The sequence below is a fragment of the Lytechinus pictus genome, chromosome 11 (assembly GCF_037042905.1).
Source record: "Lytechinus pictus isolate F3 Inbred chromosome 11, Lp3.0, whole genome shotgun sequence".
Taxonomy (NCBI): Eukaryota; Metazoa; Echinodermata; class Echinoidea; order Temnopleuroida; family Toxopneustidae; genus Lytechinus; species Lytechinus pictus.
This window is the reverse complement of record NC_087255.1, coordinates 15143113-15159456: the sequence shown is the minus strand read 5'-3', so window position 1 is coordinate 15159456 and position 16344 is coordinate 15143113. Positions and strand designations below refer to the sequence as shown.

General features: G+C 34.2%; 1 protein-coding gene across 7 annotated transcripts; it reads right to left on the bottom strand.

The window, feature by feature from the left end:
- Positions 1-71: 71 nt before the first annotated feature.
- Positions 72-15301, bottom strand: LOC129270864 (UMP-CMP kinase-like). Of its 7 annotated transcripts, none has more exons than XR_010295142.1 (8): positions 14841-15301; positions 13210-13332; positions 12362-12505; positions 9364-9501; positions 8657-8733; positions 5380-5476; positions 3891-4618; positions 72-3594 (listed from the first exon to the last, which is right to left on the bottom strand). XR_010295142.1 is itself a non-coding variant. In XM_064106849.1 (7 exons), exons 1-7 carry the CDS (start codon positions 14901-14903, stop codon positions 4574-4576), a joined length of 687 nt encoding a protein of 228 aa, XP_063962919.1. In that variant the 5' UTR covers positions 14904-15271; the 3' UTR covers positions 72-4573. The 7 variants fall into 7 exon arrangements, 3 of the variants coding, with proteins under 3 accessions (XP_063962919.1, XP_063962920.1, XP_063962921.1); XR_010295145.1 differs by lacking the exon at positions 14841-15301 and adding an exon at positions 13662-13705; XR_010295144.1 differs by lacking the exon at positions 14841-15301 and adding an exon at positions 13655-13678.
- Positions 15302-16344: the final 1043 nt, after the last annotated feature.

The following is a 16344-nucleotide window of genomic DNA, read 5'->3' as shown; positions in this document are numbered from 1 at the left end:
TGTTATGAAGTGAATAAAACTGATATTAACGATCATAGACAAAAATAAATAAAAACACAACACAAAATAGATGTCTTCGAATTTCTTTATTTTTACAAATCATGTAATGTTAGTTATGCTGCAGATAGTTGCATTAACATGTTCAAACTGAAAACTGCACAAACTAAAAGAGAAAATAAATCACAGATTTAAACAACTTGTATTAGTACAGCAGGGTGTCCAACCTGTGCTTGTAATTTTGCCTTTAGATACACAATGCAAGTGGCTGTCACATACAAGTGAAGTTGCTTTATAAATAGGTGACAAAATCATGGATAGATGTCACATACTTAGTCTGCAGGCCCAGACCCTGATTGAAACTTTTTACCAACAAGTGGGTCTTCACACAAAGACTTGCATAAATAAAACTTGCTGTTTCAATTCAGCAAGAGGGCCTTCAGTACACAAGTCCTCAATAGGCTTTGCATTCAGACCCCTTAACTTGAGTGAAGGGTTTGCACAGCAGACAAGATGTGACATGTGAAATGGTCTTCATGGGCTTATATTATACAGTTCCATGACATTTGCTCCGGCGACAATTGCTCTGATGGAAAATATGCACGTTGAGCCATGCATAAAATATAACCTCCAAAACTTAATAAACCCTAATACTGATTTTTACATTACTTTTAACCCAAAACTCTATTACAATCCTAACTCTAACCCTATGCCCTCTGAGATATTAAGACCGGAGCAAATGTCGCAGGAGCTGTTGTCGTGTCACCTTATATACATATTCAGAGGCACTCTGTAGCATGTATTCATATGAAATAAGTGGCAATATACTCAAAATAGGAAACAAGTTTCTGATAGTTACAGAACAACAAATGGCTTTACCTTATACACACGTGTACAGTGATGAAGACATACATGTACTGGTACAGAATATCAAAGATTTGGAATTCTACTGATCATCGTACCTCTGGATGGCAACTATATCTATGCGCATAAACAAACTACTCTGTATACTCCCTTCATTGGCATATATATATATATATATCATATACGCATTGAACAAACATATGATATATAGTGTAATCTGCACTTCAACCAGACAACGATTTGGTCAATCTTATATTGCGGCATTAAATGTACAAAGAAGAAAGTCAACCTAATGCAGTGTAATGTTGTGTATCATAGAGTAGTCAGTCAAGAACTTGGCTTCGTGTTACAGGGGCAGGTCCAGGGGAACATATATTACCAAGATGAGAAGAAAAAGGGCTAAATGCTGGTACCAGCAACATTCTTTTGCAGTCTGATGCAGTTAACAAGGCTTTGTATTAAAACCAAAGAATATAAAGTAGACTTGTTGATTTTAATGGACTCTTGATGAATACTTCAAGCTCTCATATGTCACATTGAAAAGGAACATAAACCCTGATACAGGTAGACAATGACTAGAGATGTTTAAAATTTAAGTTTCATAACTATGGATGACAAGGGTCTAAATCCTCATGAAAAAAATGGACTTTCTTTTGTCACTCTCGACCCAGGTGAGGTAAATTGGTATGACTCGTATATTGTTTAACTTGACAAATAGTCTGATTACACACAGCCTTTTTTAATGAATCTTGGTTGGTATGGATCAAATAAAATTAATCCTGACTTAATGTAAAGAAGGCAACCATTGACTTGATACACTCATAAAATTACATAACAAATGACTGTCAGTATCCTGCTCACAGGATCAGATTTACATGTATACTATTTGCTTGCTTGCTACCCAGGCTTTATTACATATATTGTTAACGCCCAAATTATTGATTAAAAAATATTGCATTGCATGGCCCATACATGTAGATTGGTAGCGGAAAAAGGGAGAGAGATAGGGCAATGGATACAAACATGGAAGAGAGAGAAAAGGAGAATGAGAGCGTTTGATGACTTAAACATGTCACAATCCATGATGCATTTTATTTCTACTTCAATCAATCATACACACAGACACCTCAAAGATTAGAGCCAACAAGATGCATAATGGAAAAATATATTTGGAAAAAAAAATTCCCTAAATTTTGTGTCGTGTAGTCGCAACAGGCAAACGATATGTAAGAGACGGGGCCGTTTCATAAAGCTATTCCCAAGCTATGCAGGACTTCAAACACGACTGGTGATCCTTTCTTCTGGTAATTGACATGACCTAAATTTCATACATGTAGCTTTAGCTCCCAGAGAGAAATGGCCACCTGTCGAGTGTAAAGTCGCTTAGTAATAACCTAACATGAAACACCCACCATGCAACAGATTAAGAAGCTGTATAGGGACCCTGTACATTTCCTGAAATCACTACAAAATATGATACACTTGTACTGGGTGATGGAAACTTTTTATTAGCTGTTATTTTTTTCAAGCAATGACCATTTCTGGTCTATGACGGTAACTACACACAGATTATCATTGATGGTGGATTCATAAATTCAAAATTTTATGAAAACACAAGCTTATTCAATATATACATCATGTTTTATCTTCTATCATAAATCACCATAAAAAACGAATACAACATACAGCTGAAAATCTGACATTCTTCTACGGCAATCTTATAATGTGAATGTACCTATCAAAGTACAATTGCTTTGCAATTACATACAATGGAATAAATAGCTATGAAAATTTACACAAATATATATCTGAGATTATTCCAAGTACGATAAAAAAGTAAAGAATGTGTCGATCACAGTTCACACAGAGGCAATACATAATTCTTTTGAAGAAGTTCATTTCACTCACAATTTCGAGGTCAAAGTTCACTGTTGTATGAAAGAGTTGTGTTCAATTCATTGGAATACAGTATGTTTACAAATTAAAAAAAACAACAATTATTCAGTTTAAATAGTATAGCATTTGATGAAGACTGTTGTTTCATGAGTTAATACCCTTGACATATTTTGGTCAAATTTGTTCACACTGAACCTACCAGTGGGTGATCTCTAGTTTAGTGTTAAGATCTGGTGTTGGTGTTGAGGAAGCACTAGCACTAGCCATAACACCAAACCTAACATGATGCAAAATTATCATTAGAGGAGATATACCCTAGTTTCGAACCATGAAAAACCTAAATCACCCCGGTCCAGTTATTTAAGTATCTAAACATGTGTTCCTTGACCTCGATGGGTCCGATAAGAACTGAACTGCAGTGACAGAAGTGGGCTCACACACAAAACTCTGCACGGCTCGCCTGCGCATGCCGTCATTTTTCTCTCTTTAATAGTTTCCATATTTCGGGGCCGACTTTCTTCATTTGAAATTGAAAACAAATTAACATTGGATTTCTAAATACAATATTCCTTTGAAAACCTGATTAAATATCAAATACAATAATTTCATTCCTAAGGGCCTACTACAGGCAGAGCTGCTCTTGCAGATTATCGCAGCTGCTGTTTATCGCCTGACCCTGGCTCAACGCTCAGCCTTGCCTGCGGAGGAGAAATGTTACATGGGAGGGATTATCGGGGAATACAGGATTGATAGCCCTTGCAATAAAATATCTTGGATCCTCTAACGAGGCTTTTTAAAACAGGGGTATAAAACAGCAGTTCAGATCTGAGCAGCGGTCTCCCAAATGAGGGTTTTACATGATAAAGCTGGTATTGTGACTGATTGAACTCGGTATTGAGCTATTAATAATATAATTGGCATTATTTTCATTACATTTATCATTTTCACCCTGAATTTGTATTGACGCGAGAGTCAACAGCACAATTCACAATCTTGACACCAAACATGAGTTTGAAACAGCCCGCTGAATAGAAACTGACATGGCAATACAAAAATACTCCCAAGTATTTTTTAATCTCTGGCATAATTAAACACTGTAATCACATGACATGCCATCAGCGTTAATTGTGCACAGCTATATAATAATTCTCACCCTTAGTTTTCAATTATACAATTATTTTTAAGATTTACTGTCTTTCCCATACCACAGTTTATAAAAGCTCCAGAAGAGATTTTGAGTCGACAATAAAGGGTTGCAAACAGAAGGCTGGAACTCTAAAACACTGATTTTGAGAGAAATGACCTAGCAGAAAGGTGTAACCCGATCTCAAGTCTTTCTGATAGTGAATGGGTGATTTCAAGTCCGGTGTTGAAATTTGGATTGCTTACCCTTGCTCGAAAAACCTATTCAGAGTTTGTAAAACTGATCCAGATCACATTATTGACATCTCAACAACTAGTGGGTGACTTTTCAGGACCATCTTCATTTCATGTTTGGTGTTATAATCATGTAAAAATTGACCTAACACCAACACCAAAAGGTCAACACTGAACTTGAAATCACCATATCTCCATAGAGATATGGTGGAGTGTTATTTTGCTTTTATTTTAGGCAATAAGTTGAATGAGTTAATGCTTTATGGTTTCCATAATCTGTAAAATATTGCTGATTATGTTAATACCATAAATCTCAAAATAGCCCCAGAGTGAGTTACAACCTTCTGATAGTCAAATGTTCAAGATGCTTAATTAATAACTGTGGCTTGATTCGATTCATTCCTGTGATCGGCTGATTGGACTACGGAAAAGTTTCCTCTCAAAGCCCCGACTCTTGGAATACTCTTGTCACTTCTCCAAAGACCTGGAAAATGTAAAAGAAAAAAAAAGGTTGACATAACAGTTGATGGGTTGAGAAGGAGCCCTAGTACCTTTGAAAATAAAGAGATTGAATTTATTGGAACAGGGATAATTGGCCAACATCATTATTTTGATAAACATGTAGCATTTCCCACTATGCAGTATTAAAGATAGGGGAAAGGGAGATTGCTAATCACATAGGCATACAATGCTATATTTCTTCATACATCCATACAAGTTTTATCTAGGACTCCTCTTTACTCAAAGTAAAACAGTTTGTCTGAAAAGGTGGAATGTGAGGAAATCCTATTGGTGATAACAATGAAGGAAGACTCACAAAAAGATCTAATCATCCGGAATGAAGGACAAAGTAACCAGGAATAATCAAAGCGTAATGAGAATTAGTGCTTCAATCTTTAATACAGGTGGGCATTTTAGAAAGCTGTTTGTAAAGCTACATGTACTCAGGAATTTATGTACAAGTTTACGCACAACAAGAACCCCCCCCCCAAACGTCCCCAATATGCGTTGTGGCGTGCGCCTGTAATCCAAGCTATGTGGGGAAGTTACAAATTGATGCAGAGATTCGAGGTTCGATCCCTGGTCACGTCTTTCGGAAGGTGACGTTAAAGGTCGGTCCCAGACGTAAATAATCATATCTGATTGATACACGTCTGACAAAACTCATATACACACACCCAATATGCATTCCCTCTTTGACAATGACATATTAAATTGAAATAGTCACTTGGAAAGTTTACTTACGGAATCTGGATCACTCTCAGCTGCAATCTTTTTTACTTTTCCCTGTGCATCATAATGGTCAATGATTGGTTTGGACGAATTCTGATATGTTAGAAACCTGCAATCACATCAAAACTAAATGTCAATAGCAGTTGTGATAGTCACTTGGAAAGTTTACTTACTTACAAACCTGCAATCACATCAAAACTAAATGTCAATAACAGTTGTGATAGTCACTTGGAAAGTTTAATTACTTACAAACCTGAAATCACATCAAAACTAAATGTCAATAACAGTTGTGATAGTCACTTGGAAAGTTTACTTACTTACAAACCTGCAATCACATCAAAACTAAATGTCAATAACAGTTGTGATAGTCACTTGGAAAGTTTACTTACTTACAAACCTGCAATCACATCAAAACTAAATGTCAATAACAGTTGTGATAGTCACTTGGAAAGTTTACTTACTTACAAACCTGCAATCACATCAAAACTAAATGTCAATAACAGTTGTGATAGTCACTTGGAAAGTTTACTTACTTACAAACCTGCAATCACATCAAAACTAAATGTCAATAACAGTTGTGATAGTCACTTGGAAAGTTTACTTACTTACAAACCTGCAATCACATCAAAACTAAATGTCAATAACAGTTGTGATAGTCACTTGGAAAGTTTAATTACTTACAAACCTGCAATCACATCAAAACTAAATGTCAATAACAGTTGTGATAGTCACTTGGAAAGTTTACTTACTTACAAACCTGCAATCACATCAAAACTAAATGTCAATACCAGTTGTGATAGTCACTTGGAAAGTTTAATTACTTACAAACCTGCAATCACATCAAAACTAAATGTCAATACCAGTTGTGATAGTCAATTGGAACGTTTAATTACTTACAAACCTGCAATCACATCAAAACTAAATGTCAATACCAGTTGTGATAGTCACTTGGAAAGTTTAATTACTTACAAACCTGCAATCACATCAAAACTAAATGTCAATACCAGTTGTGATAGTCACTTGGAAAGTTTAATTACTTACAAACCTGCAATCACATCAAAACTAAATGTCAATACCAGTTGTGATAGTCACTTGGAAAGTTTAATTACTTACAAACCTGCAATCACATCAAAACTAAATGTCAATGCCAGTTGTGATAGTCACTTGGAAAGTTTACTTACTTACAAACCTGCAATCACATCAAAACTAAATGTCAATACCAGTTGTGATAGTCACTTGGAAAGTTTACTTACTTACAAACCTGCAATCACATCAAAACTAAATGTCAATAACAGTTGTGATAGTCACTTGGAAAGTTTAATTACTTACAAACCTGCAATCACATCAAAACTAAATGTCAATACCAGTTGTGATAGTCACTTGGAAAGTTTACTTACTTACAAACCTGCAATCACATCAAAACTAAATGTCAATAACAGTTGTGATAGTCACTTGGAAAGTTTAATTACTTACAAACCTGCAATCACATCAAAACTAAATGTCAGTAACAGTTGTGATAGCGATCCAAAATAAATTCGAACAGAATCCAATAAACTGACCATCCAACTGATTCTATTAGTTTACACAGAATTGCCGACAAATTAAGAATGACTTTCCTTCCCGGTTTCAGGTCTGTTTTAAAGCAATAATAGGGTATTTAAGCAATCACTTCGCAGAAGCTTTGTATAATGCAGAGAATAACAAAGCAGCCTTTGTCGAAAATTCGGTGAATCAAAACAGCAGCGTCGTCGTGGACTCGGGACAGACACATATTTGCAATTTTTTGTCCGGTCTGATTTTCAAGACAATATTAGCAGTCCTTGTCCACCAACTTTCTACGATGAACTCTAATCTAGTCGTGATTTTGCTGGCATTTTCGATAGATTCTGAATGCTGCAGGAAGCGTCTGCAAAGTGGATGCTATTAGAATGGGTATCATGCATGCATGGCCAGCAATGTATCTGGTAAATTTGCCATGCGTCCGGTAATTACTTATGCATGGCTAGCCATGAGTCGGTAATTACTTATGCTGTAAAAAATTGATTTTACAAAATAATACACAGGTTTGTCTGTGCATCGGTAGGACTAGTGAGCATGCAGTAAATATGGAAACCCGTCTTAACAATTTCCAAAAAACCTACCGATCCATTCACATCTGTGCATCATTTGCATATTAATTCAGTCCTACATCTCTAGTGATCTTCATTGTGCTCACTTTTTAGATGAAGTTTCATGATTTCGCAATAGCTAGATTTGTGTATACATGTAGGTTATAGATCTATTCTATGATGGTGTAAGTATAGCCCTTGATTTTCAACACCTTTTCATGAAATCATAGCTTTTAAAGATCATAATGTGACAATAAAAATTCAAAAGTGAATAACAAAATTAAAAATAACAACAAATCAGAGATATTCTCATTTCAATAGATGATATAAATATTTTGGACAGGGGATTATTTTGGCTATGTCATTCCATAAATCAGAAGTTAACAGAACAAAACTCATTTGGATCTAATTCTTAATCTAAATCTATGTAATGTTGAGTATTGAAAGCAGAAATAATTCTAGATAAAAATATTAACTTTAATTTGATTCATTCAAAATTTAGAATTAATACAGAAATGCCAAACTTATAAAAATAATTGCCATTTTTTGCGGGATTAGAGGTATCCTGGGGTGACAACACTATATTTTCAACATTTCTGCATTAAACTTATGTAAGATTTTAATCCTTTTGGAGGGAAATAACAGTATTCTTCACAAAACCTGTGGTATTCTATTTCATAAAAATCAGTATAAAATACACAAAAAGGGAAAAGTAGGCAACTCTGATAAAATGAAGCTGGATGCTATTTTCACTCCTACATAATTCATTTAACTGTATAATCATAATATAAGTACAGTATAATTACATATAATTGCAGTATTTTCGACCTTGTTATGTTATCATATTATGTACAATTGTGAAATGGAAATCCATAAATCAAATCAATAACTGCAAATGAAGAACTTTTCTTTCAAAGCCATTTCTTCATTTAGGAATGAAACACAAATTCTCAAAACAAAGAGGTTTGTATTTTTGTCAATGGCCTGATAAAGTTACCTTGAAGGCCATGCCTGTTCATCATAAGGGGTATTATACATATACACTACAGTTGAATGAATGGTGTGGTAGGGGTAAGGAGGTCCCAGGGGACCCATTCAAAAACCCATGTTAAAAAGGCAATATTGAAAGTTTACACTGACATTTTTACGAGATTGCATTAAAAAACTGAATTTCTTTTTACCTTTTTTCGAGACTTTGTACATTATCATCTGATCGTCCACTTGTCTTCCCTCTCTCTAGAATTCTCTGGACACATGTCTGGAAGAAAATCAAGAAAGAATATTAAAGCTATATCATAAGGATTGTGCATCTTCTCTGTGAATTAAATGTATTTGCTGGCTGCAGGTAATACTAATAATTAATAATAATAATGATAAGGATAATACTACTACTACTACTACTACTAATAATAATAATAATTCCATTTATATAGCACAGTAATATGTGCATATACTCAACTGCGCTTTGATACTTGGTATCATATCATCACTCCAGCTGAAGCTGAGCCGCCATACTAATAGGCTATGTTGTTAATAAAAAAAGTGTGACAATTTTTCCCATAAATCTATACGACATAGAATCGACAATATCAAATTCATTTATATAACCAAAAAGGTGGTTAAAAAAGGTAGTGACTGCAAAACTAGCTCAAGTGATAACAGATTGTAAACAGCCAGTCAATGAAGCCTGCACTTCTATACCAGCCATCCAACACATATACATGCACATTGTACAACATCAAATGCACATTACTACTTTGAGCCTTTAAAAGCATTAGAATTACAGAATACTATAAAGTTGAGATTGTTTTGTTTCTTGATTAATACTGTGAATGATTTTATCTTGTAAAAGTCTAAACTAATACTGGTTGTGATAAATCAAACTTACCTCTTTTGAACAATCAAAGAATAAAACAAATTTGAGGTCGACTTTATCCTGCATAACTTCATTCCACCCGGACAGGTTGTCTTCATTCCTTGGGAATCCATCGATGAGAAATCTCTTGGTGACATTTTCATCCATACTCTGTACGGGACAAGATGATAAAGAGGGAAATTTTAAAGGAAGAGGAATGCAATGTTGAGGAAAGGACAGGAGAAAGGAAAGAGGGATAGAGATTGGAGTTGGAAGATAGTGGATGCAGAATAAGGGGTAGAATGAATTAGGGTGTGGAGGGGAGAGTGGAATTGGAGAGAGCAAAATAGAGTTGGATTAGAGAGATAATAGAGAATAAGAAGGAATATACAAAGGGATATTTCAAAAAGACATGAGAGAGAAAGGGGGGGGGGGCAGAGACTGATGATCAGAGATTTCAAATTACTGTTGATCAAAATTTTACGATATCAATCATTGAGCCCTTTTCTTCGGACAAACCTACATTCCATTATATATATTACAAATTATACTAAAAACATAAAGCTGTTATCAAGCATAAAACATGTCTACAAAATATTGAAACAAAAGCTAACTTTACCAATCTGCAAAATAATCCAAGAGTAAAACATTATGCCAAAACTCTTATCTGTATTACTCTCAGAGAGCTTTGCCTTTAACTTCCAAAAAAAATTAATACATATAAAGTCAAATAAATACCCCGTCACCTAGAATGAATACTTCCATCTATTTTTTAAAGCCAGAAAGTAAAGAATCCTGGTGAATTACATAAAGTTGTTTTTATTTCAATCTTGGATTGAGCATGCAAGCATATGACAAAGTATTATATGTACAGTATATATACAGACATTGTCGTAAATGCATTGTCCTAATCAATCTGAAGTTCAAGAAATTTGATTTGGAACAGCCCTGAAAACTTTTTTGTTAACAAATTTGAAACACCCTACAATTTGGCAATGCTAAAAAGGGTAAAATTGAATAATATAATTCCTAACTTAGTAACAAGATAATTTGGCAAAAACATCCTGTTTTTCATTCCAAACAATTTCCTATTAATTGAGCTGTGCAAGTTGCACAGTGCAATATCTGGGGCCTGTTTCAACTGCATTGTTCATACAGGTACAGAGTTATCGTTTGACCATATCTCCACAACTACAAAAAAATAAAAAAATATTAACTGACAAGACTGATGAAAATAAACTTTAAAGGGATACTGAAAATGATACTATCTGAAGTTACATGTAGATATAGAGCAAATTTAAATTATCAAATAGCTGAAAGTTTCATCAAAATCTGATTGACAAAGATCAAGTTTTGAATATTTAAGTTCAGCAATATTTTCGGAAAATGGTCATGAGTAAACAGAGTAGGTAAGCCATCGCGAATAGACTTGTAATAGATGGGCAGATGATGCCGTGTCCCAGCTATTCTTTTTATAAGTTTATTACATGAAATCAAAATCATTTTATATTGTATACACGTGTGTAAAATATGTCTCCCTATTAAAGTAAACAAAATAAGTTTCAGCAATACACAGTGCATCAGTGGCAAATTCCATCTTTACATTCTTGGGAGGAAATAATTTGAATAAAAAAATTTCATATAATAAAACACAAATATTACATTGGGAGATGGCATCATCAGTTGGCTATTAAATGCATATTCATTAGAAATATATGCATACAGCATAGAACTGATCAATAAAATAATGCAAAACTTTATTGAAATGGTATGAATCTCATTATGCTTCATCCAGATTTGATGATATTTAAAGTTTTTTATTTTGTGTGTGATTACTCTACATGTACATGTTATGAATATCACAAATTTTCAGCCAGGAGTATCCCCTTCACATGTAGACATATTAGGGAGATGTTTCACAAAGTCGGGCCCGTATTCTGAAGTCAGGTTTAACTTAACCTCAGGTTTTAAGTTGTGGTTTAAGTATGGATAGCCAATTGTTACATAAATCACTAACTGTAGAGATGTCATATTACAACTCATTTGGCTCTAAGATCATTCATAATTGTCTAGGAAATAAACAGATGATTGTCTTTACCATCGATGAATCAGGAAAGAGCACAGTAAACATAAGGAACATACAACATAATAAAAAATTCGACACTTTTGGCTTCCCATACTTTTAGCACAGAGTTAGACCATGGTCTAAGTTAAACCTGACTTCAGCATACGGGCCTTAGTGTTGCACTTAAATGTCCACTTGCCTGCCGAATAAAAGGTGTCACCGCAATGGTCAAATCATGCTACAAGGGCGCACGCTAATAATAATAATAATATTAATAACAGGCATTTGTATAGTGCCATCTTATCTAGAAACAATCTACATGTACTGCAAGGCACATTGCCTACCCATTCACCTCACCTGGGTCTAGTGCAATACCGGTGAATAAATTTTTGTCTAGAGGAAAACACATGGCTAGGATTCGGACCTACGACCCTCTGTTTGAAAGGCGAGTCAGAAGCACTAGACCACAACACACTTCTGCGTACTGTATTAATCAATAAGATGGCACGTTAAATAATATTGTGCGCGTCAGCACTATTATGACTTTTAAGTCACATTTAACTCTTTGTAAAACACCTCCCATGTTATTTCAAACTACCTATTTTTTTTGGTTTTTTTTGTTCCAGATCCTGTTTGATGTTGCCTGCCTCATTATCTTAATCCCTCTTGGCTTGAGGTCTTTTACTGGCCTTACTTACACTAACTTCCCTTTGTGTCTGCCTACTCCTTTTCTTTCATCCCCTTCACTAACCTGATTGGTCTTCTCTACTCACTAATGCCCCTTTTGTCTCCTTGTTTCTAGTGTTGCTGTAGCTTGTCTGTGGTCCATATTATGGTTGGACCACTTTATATGTTTGTCATTTTGCCTCCGACGAAGATTCTGCTAGGATCAAAAGCTTAGGCCCCTTTTGACTTTCTACCTAGTTTTTTGTGAAATGATATTATGGCAGAGCCCTCTGTACGTACCTTTTCCAATAAACCCAATGTGATTTTTACTGGAACAATTTCTCCATTCTTAATATAACTCTCTATGACCTCGCCGTTCTTTGAACCACTTTTTCTCTCTGCTCTCAAAAGTTCACCTGCTGATAAGTGAACAAAGCCGAATTTCTGTTGAGAAAGAAAAAAAGAATGTGAAATGGAAACAACACAAGGTAAACCAGATACATGTTAACTCATTTTCATCATCATCCTCCTCCTGACCACCACCACAACCATTGTCACCTTAATCACCATTACAAATATCATCATCATCCCAATCATCATCTTCACCACTACTACCACTGTCATCATCTTCATCAAATGTCCTCTTCCTAATCTTCTTACAATCTTCTGGCACTGAGTTCCTTACCGTTGTTTTGACGCTTCATTATCATCAAGTCCACTACAAGCGTCAGCATCATCATCATCATCATCAAATGTCCTCCTCCTCCTCATCTTCTTACAATCTTCTTGCACCGAGTTCCTTACCGTTGTTTTGATGCTTCATTATCATCAAGTCCTATACAAGCATCATCATCATCATCATCATCAAATGTCCTCCTCCTCTTCTTACAATCTTCTTGCACCGAGTTCCTTACCGTTGTTTTGATGCTTCATTATCATCAAGTCCACTACAAGCATCATCATCATCATCACCATCATCATCGTCAAATGGCCTCCTACTCATCTTCACAATCATCTGGCACTGAGTTCTTTACCGCTGTTTTGACAATTAATTATCATTAAGTCCCCTACAAGCATCATCATCATCAGCATCATCATCCTCGTCATCCCCATCCCCATCATCAATATCCTCCCCGTCATCTGCTTACCTCTACAATCTTCTCACACTGAGTTCCTTTACCGGCCCCTGGTCCCCCTAATACAAAGATCACCGTTGGTTTAACACTAGCCATGACCTGTGGAATAGAGTTTGAGATGGGAGACTGGACAGCCTAAAGAAAAAAAAGGCAAAAAAGAGATAAATGTGAGAAGTATAAAATTTAAAAATTATCAAAAGTAAAACTGTCACACTACAAGTGGTTGTCACAGGAGAAACCATGAAGTGTTAATACCTTGGTCACATTTGCTCTACGGCGGCCGTACGGCGAGTCGAAAACAGCCGTTTTATTCATTTTTATTCAAACCACCTATGTATAGCTGGTACAAAAAATGTTAAAACAGCTGTTTTCGACTCGCCGTATGGTCACCATAGAGCAAATGCGACCGAGGTATAAGTATCCAAAATAAAATGTGTTGTCAGAGAGCACCGGTTACCACGTACGCAGGTGAATTCAATATTTCTGTGCTAATGATGAGATCATTCTAGTATGCACCCAATGTAATCACACAATGCAAGCACAAGAACAGCTCTAGAGGGATTGGACTTTGTTCAGAATCACAAACAAGACAACAAACATCCCCTTGCAAGTAACATTAATATTAAAGAATGATCAATGTAATCTGAATGTTTTCAATGCAGACAATTAATGGGGAAGTCCCATTTATGGAAACAAGTTTCAATAAAAGGAGAAAAGTGAAAGAAACATTTCAATAAAGGTAGGCTACAGCAAAAATCCATTGAAGAATACATATACCTGTAGTTGGGTTATCATCATTTTGCAATGCCACATGCACATGATTCCCCCATATTACAATAAATAATGTGACGAGGCATGGCAAAACCCCCCAAACCCCCCAAAAAGTCACCAGAAATAAATTTTCAGTTAAATATTCCTACTGCAGACATGCCAACCTTCTACAACCAAAAAAAGTATTTTGTAGAAGAAAAAAAAGTATTTTTGACAAAAAAAGAGTATTTTTAAAAATTTGTCTCAACGGAACAATCGCCAGCCTGTTGTAGTGAGATCGGTGAAAAAACATGTGAAATGACTCTACTTGAAAACTTGATAATTCACCCTTTTAATATATATTTCATGAAATATATAATTAAATGTCGTACTGTAAATGTACTTCCTACATCAATCTAATATTCTTTTACACATCAAACTCAGTATTGGACTATCAAAAGTATCAGACTTAACAAATGAACAATCCTTGATCCTCTTGATCGCAAATCTACAGGTATGTTACATGTAAATTCTGTATTAGTTGTACTTCTTTCAGTTCCATGTTTACAATCATTAATAACTGAATAAAATCATAAATATCAATAACCCTATCTGTACTATTCACAATTAGTATCCAACATGAACACGTTTAGAAATCGTTTTGCTATCTCAGTCTGTATGTACAGTGTAGGCCTACATTGTATTGTGACCAAACTCCAACTCCCACCAGCATAAAAAGTACTACCTTGCACACAAGTACAGGTCTGTACAAGTTCAAGTTCAAGACAAACATGTACAATGACAGCAGCCTGCCTCGGTGAAATTCCATTACCGGTACACATAATTCTAAATTTAGAACTAACAAACAAATAGGGCCTACTTTTTTCTTTTACCTCAATGTCCAAGTTTCTCTCCTGTGGCTCAGATGACCAAAAGTATGATAAAATAGAACCCATGATGTTTTCACTGTGACTGCACTGTCAGACTAGACTGGAGTTACATGTACATGTACTTTCTATCAAAAGTTAATTTGACATCAACAGGAACTTGTAGTTAGGCAACTTGATCAGTGTTGATTTTGTAAATTCCCGTTCAAGTCTCCAAACAGTGATAATCTTCAAATGTATCCAATCCACAGTATGAGAATTAAAGTTGAGGCCAAGGCTGGTCAATATAAAGAAATATATCCCTGCCGGTCTGGTGTATATTGACTTTCTATCCTTGGAGTTGGGTTGCCACGTATGACTCTTGAGCTTGGCCCACTGCTGCTCTAGAAGGCAATCAGCTGGCTAGAGTGAGAGTTCAGATTGTTTGCTCTGTGTGTACATACATGTATATACGGAACCCTCACTGCACTGCTCTATGAGGCGCCGAATGTACCAATATTATATAGAACAATTATTTGTTATATAATCATTATTTATTAAATAATAACTATTATTTATATATAATTTACATTTTATTTGTAAATAACTACTATTATATAAAATATCATTTCTAATTATTTATATATAATTCCAAGTAATACTTCATTATTTGTAAATAATAATAGTTCGACATTCCATTATTTATAAATAATGATTATTTGTTTTTCATTATTTATAAATAATGATTATTTGTTTTTCATTATTTATAAATAATGATTATTTGTTTTTCATTATTTATAAATAATGATTATTTGTTTTTCATTATTTATAAATAATGATTATTTGTTTTTCATTATTTATAAATAATGATTATTTGTTTTTCATTATTTACAAATAATGATTATTTGTTTTTCATTATTTATAAATAATGATTATTTGTTTTTCATTATTTATAAATAATTTGTTGAGTTTTCCATTATTTATAAATAATGATTATTTGTTAAATAATGAAAACGTCTACTTCATTATTTATAAATAATTTTTTCGAGTGCACCATTATTCTCATTATTTATAAATAATCATTATTTAATGTTCGAGTTTTCCATTATTTATAAATAAAGATTATTTGTTAAATAATGAAATATCTACTTCATTATTTATAAATAATAATTTTGTTTCAATATCCCATTATTTATAAATAATCATTATTTATAAACAATTTTTACAGTTTGCCATTATATACAAATAATCATTATTTATATACAAATAACCATTATTTATTAAATAATGCCATTATTTATTAAATAATGCCATTATTTATTAAATAATGCCATTATTTATTAAATAATGCCATTATTTATTAAATAATGGAAAACTCGCTATAACATGCAAATGTGGGACCGCCCATGATATGAATATTCATGATGCGATTTCCTTTTTCGTGATTTTTCTTCACAAATTTTTGTCCATTTCCTCTTCATAATGACATTTCTTGAAGCAATTTTCTAGGGATATGGTCTGATTGTAATAT

What these genes read in the sequence shown, in the direction of transcription:
- LOC129270864 (XM_064106849.1), bottom strand. Translation starts at nt 14,903, where the DNA reads ATGGGTTCTATTTTATCATACTTTTGGTCATCTGAGCCACAGGAGAGA. An exon ending in AGTGTGAGAAGATTGTAGAG is followed by an intron (nt 12,506 to 13,209) that starts GTAAGCAGATGA and finishes CTTTCTCAACAG; the next exon opens with AAATTCGGCTTTGTTCACTT. An exon ending in GTACAAAGTCTCGAAAAAAG is followed by an intron (nt 5,477 to 8,656) that starts GTAAAAAGAAAT and finishes ATGTGATTGCAG; the next exon opens with GTTTCTAACATATCAGAATT.